The sequence below is a fragment of the Triticum urartu genome, chromosome 7 (assembly GCF_003073215.2).
Source record: "Triticum urartu cultivar G1812 chromosome 7, Tu2.1, whole genome shotgun sequence".
Classification (NCBI taxonomy): domain Eukaryota; kingdom Viridiplantae; phylum Streptophyta; class Magnoliopsida; order Poales; family Poaceae; genus Triticum; species Triticum urartu.
This window is the reverse complement of record NC_053028.1, coordinates 6,897,603-6,902,650: the sequence shown is the minus strand read 5'-3', so window position 1 is coordinate 6,902,650 and position 5,048 is coordinate 6,897,603. Positions and strand designations below refer to the sequence as shown.

Genomic DNA, 5,048 nt, shown 5'->3' with positions numbered 1-5,048 from the left:
GATGCGCCTGATGCAACCGGCGTCTCAATGCATGCAGGATCAGCCATGCATGTCGGCTGCACGCGCCCTAGCATCTGCATGCGAGTGGGGCCGCCGTGCCTATTGGTTGCATGCGCGCACCGTGTGACGACATGGCACCCGCAGACTGGGTCACTGAGGCTTGGTCCTCCTGACCGCTAGCTGGCTCGTGATCCAACACAGATTTCTGCGCACGGTCCAAGGAGGAGCGGCGCACAGGGGTTGCAGGCACCGCCAAATCCTCCTCGTATGCTGCGTCGGCTGCTTCTTCTCCTTGCACATGCAATAATGCATCATCTTGAGCCGGATTTTGAACATCTTGATTATTTTGAACTCCATTTTCTCCAGGGACCTGCACATGCATAATAGATGGACTGGTTCTGGCAGGATTATTGTTAGTATCACATTGGTCAGTACCACAATTGTCTCCCCCATGATAAAAATTCTGAAGATCGGGTGGAAGAAGAAGAATCTCTTTACGAAGGAGGGCTCTGGCATTTGGATGAAGAGATGCAAAAGGAAAGACTGATTCATCAAAGACAACATCTCTGGATATATAGACCCTGCATGTGGGAACATCAAGGCATTTAACCCCCCTGTGCATGGGGCTATAACGTAGAAAAACACACTATTTTGAACGAAACGCAAGCTTGTGTGTGTTGTATGGTCTAAGATTTGGCCAACATGCACAAGCAAAGATTCGAAGAGATTTGTAATCTGGTGTAGTACCAAAAAGACGTGTGATTGGGTTCTCAAATTTTATGACTTTACTAGGACGGATATTGATACGATATGTAGCAGTTAGAAAAGTTTCATCCCAGAACTTAAGAGGCATAGAAGCATTTGCTAGAAATGCTAGTCCTACTTCAATAACATGGCGATGCTTTCGTTCAGCAGACCCGTTTTGCTGGTGAGCATGAGGGCAAGAAACATGATGTGAGATTCCAATCTTTTGAAAAAAGGAATTTAGCTTCTCATACTCATCACCCCAATCGGTTTGCATGGCTAGAATTTTTGAGTTCAATTGTCGTTCAACAAGATTTTGAAAGTTGCTAAAGACTTGGAAAACATCGGATCGTCTTTTCAACAGATAAATCCAAGTAAATTTACTATAGTCATCAATAAAGCTTACATAGTATGAAAACCTACCAACTGATGTAGGGGTTGGTCCCCACACATCTGAAAAGATAAGTTGCTACGGATTAGTGGATACACTAGTAGAGACAGGGTATGGTTTGGTGACTCTTGTCTTGTTGACACGGATCACAAATTGACACAATACTAGACTCAAAAGAAAGTTTGTTTTTACGAAGAACATGCTGGACGATAGCTGAAAACGGATGAACCAATCGACTGTGCCACTTTGCAGATGATGGTTTGGTGACACGCCATGCTTGTTTATTTGACCATGATGAAGATAATGATGATATAAGTGGATAGAGGCCTCCCTCACACTTTCCTCTAAAGATAACTCTCCTCGTTGCCAAGTCCTTAATCACAAAAGAATAAGGATAAAATATTATGAGAACATTATTGTCAAGAGTGAAACGATTAACTGAGACAAGATTTTTGTATGCATGAGGGACATGTAAAACATTGTTTAGATGCAAGTCTTTTATGGGGGTTTTAACAATTGAGTTACCAATGTGAGCAATATCCATACCAGTTCCACTTGCCCTGTGCATTTGGTCACCTCCGTGATATCTTTCTCGCATCGTCAGTTTGTCGAGCTCCCCCGTGATGTGCTCGGTGGCGCCTGAATCTGCATACCAGTTTGTGTCAATCCCGTAGGAGTTGTTGATGAGGTTGGCCGCCTTCTTTTCTTCATGATCCTCTTCATAGCGATCCAACAGGCTCATGCGCCACCAGCATGCAACTTGTAGCAGATTTGACATTCAGGGTAGTCTGATGGAGTTCTCGATGGCACCAACTGCTGCAACGATGGGATCGTAGTACTGATCAAGCCCGGCAAGGATGTAATCGACCATCTCTGGATCTGTCACCGGACGACCAGCGGCAGCTAGCTCGTCGCCGAGGCTCTTCATCTTGGCGATGAAGGTGTTGCTTGTCATGTTACCCTTCTTGGTGTTGGCGATAGCGATTCTCAGATTGGTGATTCGGGACTGTGACTGCGAGGTGAACAACGTCATAAGAGCAGTCCAAAGGTCAAAGGTGTTCTCCTTACCGATGACCTGTGCAAGAATTTATCGCGAGAGCGAGTCCAGCAGGTAGCTCAGAACCTCCTGATCCTTCACCGTTGTCACCGGACGACCAGCGGCAGCTAGCTCGTCGCCGAGGCTCTTCATCTTGGCGATGAAGGTGTTGCTTGTCATGTTGCCCTTCTTGGTGTTGGCGATAGCGATTCTCAGATTGGTGATTCGGGACTGTGACTGCGAGGTGAACAACGTCGTAAGAGCAGTCCAAAGGTCAAAGGTGTTCTCCTTACCGATGACCTGTGCAAGAATTTATCGCGAGAGCGAGTCGGGATTGTTTTGGGTCGCTAGATGATAGGGAAGTGCCAGGCTCTGTATACCATGTAAGATGTGTTTCGTGGAAGCGTTCCTACTCCCGACGGGGAGCCGCATGCGTTTATTTATGAGAGACGGGAAGCCCCCTGTCGTGGCGTACAATCCTTCGATGATCGCTAGGACTCCTCGATACAAGATGAGGAGACAGAGAAGGCTATGAGTACGTGAGAGAAATAGAGATAGAGAAGGTTTAGATTACATGAGAGTTTAAACAGATATTCTAACAGAATCATCATACAACTGAACTGCAATTTACATTCAGTATTTACACATCTATATACTCACAGGGGGAGGTTACATTTAACTACAGCCTATTAGTTAGTTATCATCCAATTTAGTAAAATAGTTGTGTATTGCATTTGTTCTTTTCCATCATGCACCCAAGAAGATTATACATTGGCCCTCATGAAATATTTTCAGTGGGAATACTTCCTAAAATTTCGAGATTTTGTTGTCAGAAACATGAGAATGCCATGTTGCCTACTTAACTCAATATTCTGTAACAAGAAATTTCATTAAGAAATTTCATGTTGCAAGTTTCAAATGAGCAAGCACCCCAAAGACTAACATCATTGAAGATCCAACAGAAGTGTGAATCTGTAGATGCATGTGTGGAGCAACCAGGAACACAGCACACATTTTTTTTCGAAACGAAGGCAAAAGATTTGCCTCATCGATTAATTAAGAAGAAGAGAATTACCCAATTAATTAACAGAAACTGGGCGATACAAACCAACGATATGTGTACAACTCACAAAGCATGCAACCCCATAGGCGCACAAACAGCCCAACACTCTATTTCCATAGCATTATGAACATCGTGCACGGGCAAAAGCAAGTAAAGGACATTATTGCGGGAGGAAGCAACATTTTGATATAAAGGTGCCTATTGACATCAAGGACATTCCCTTGCTTGCGTATTTCATTTCTTTTATTTTAAAGTAACTAAGGCACTTGGTTTTAGCCTGTGGCCTTACAGGATGAGGAGGCCACAGAATGGGCCACGCCCACGGCTGCGGCACAGTCGTTTGAGAGCTATCTGCATGGACGGCCTTTGCTTCGGATCTCCAACGGTACAATCCACACCCAGCCTGAACACGGCCGCCATCTCCTCCATGTACCGCGCTTGATCAGGGATGCCCTTGTCCACGACAATCTTGAACATTTTCAGATGGTTTGCCATCAATTCATTGCAGTTGTCCTGAGCCCAAATCGCCAATAGACCATCTGCTCCATTGGCCAACTTCCCTGTGACTAGCTCCAGCAGCAGCACACCGAAGCTGTAAATGTCTACCTTCTCCGTCAGCTGGCTTGCCGCGACACCATACTCTGCAAGTAATTAACTACTATCAATACAAGTTAAAAGGCCAAGCTAGTTAATTAAGACAGAATTCCATTGCGTGGATCGATGGCCTGGCGTACCTGGAGCTGCATACCCAAAGTTACCAACTGGAATGTCCCCGATCGGCAATGGTTGGTTAAGCCCGGCAATGTTCATCTGCGCAATGCCAAAGCTGGCTATCACGGCCTTGAAATTCTGATCAAGCAAGATGTTTTCAGAGTTGATGTTGTGGTGGACAATCGGTCTGTTGCATCGGTGATGCAAGTGGCAGAGACCTTGGGCCAAGCCGATGGCGATGGCAATCGTCTGCGGCCAGCTCAGTGGCTGCTCGCCCCCCTCCCGCCGGTGCAGCCAGTAGTCAAGGCTGCCATTCACGGGGTACTCGTAGACGAGCATGATCGCGTCTTCCCTCTGGATGAAGTGTAGCACATTGATGATGTTGTCATGAGAGATGCTGGCTAACAGAGTCATCTCCAACTTGCAGCGGTTCTTGACATTGTCATCCACTAGTAGTGCTGGGTTTGCATTCTGGAACTTCTTGACCAGCAGCGTAGTCGGGAGACCGATGCCAGCGGCTCCCTGCACGTGGACTACGTACAGTTGTTGGTCCTCCCCTATCCTTCTGCTAGCCCACATGCTTCTCTGGTTATTTTCAGTGAGGCTGTCGACTATGCCTTGATCGTTGTACTCGATAGGCGGTGGTGGCGCCACAGGACGGCTGATGCGCTGGAACCACCGTGATCCGGGCATTTCCAGCAGCGACAAGGGTGGTCAACCTGCAGCTATGAGAGGCAGAGAGAGATGCATGTTGGTGATTAGTTTGTCAGGCACAACAAATTAAAGATGGGTGAATCATCTGAAGAAATATCTACCAGGATTCATTCAATTACCAGTGAAAAACAGATGGTAAAATTCATAACCCAGCTGTAGTATCTGGCTGACCTGCTGCTGTAGTGTAGTGTAGTGTAGTATAGGAGGTGTTCAAATTCAGTTAATGTTGCTGTTTACCGGTAACTAGAAGAGAGGAGAGCAGCACAAAAAGGAAAGGAATTTGGAGGCGGTCGGAGCCAGAGAAGACGGTGATGAATTTGGCTTGGGAATTGACACGGGACACGTACCGTGGAACGGCCAGTCGTGGTGCCGTCCGACCATGGCTTCCG

At 46.5% G+C, this 5,048-nt stretch overlaps 1 protein-coding gene across 1 annotated transcript; it reads right to left on the bottom strand.

The window, feature by feature from the left end:
* Positions 1–1,913: 1,913 nt before the first annotated feature.
* Positions 1,914–4,638, bottom strand: LOC125518049 (leucine-rich repeat receptor-like serine/threonine-protein kinase At1g17230). Its single transcript, XM_048683010.1, has 5 exons — positions 3,969–4,638; positions 3,524–3,875; positions 2,785–2,791; positions 2,259–2,408; positions 1,914–2,147 (listed from the first exon to the last, which is right to left on the bottom strand). The coding sequence occupies exons 1-5, from the start codon at positions 4,636–4,638 to the stop codon at positions 1,914–1,916; spliced, it is 1,413 nt and encodes a 470-aa protein (XP_048538967.1).
* Between the last annotated feature and the right edge of the window lie 410 nt (positions 4,639–5,048).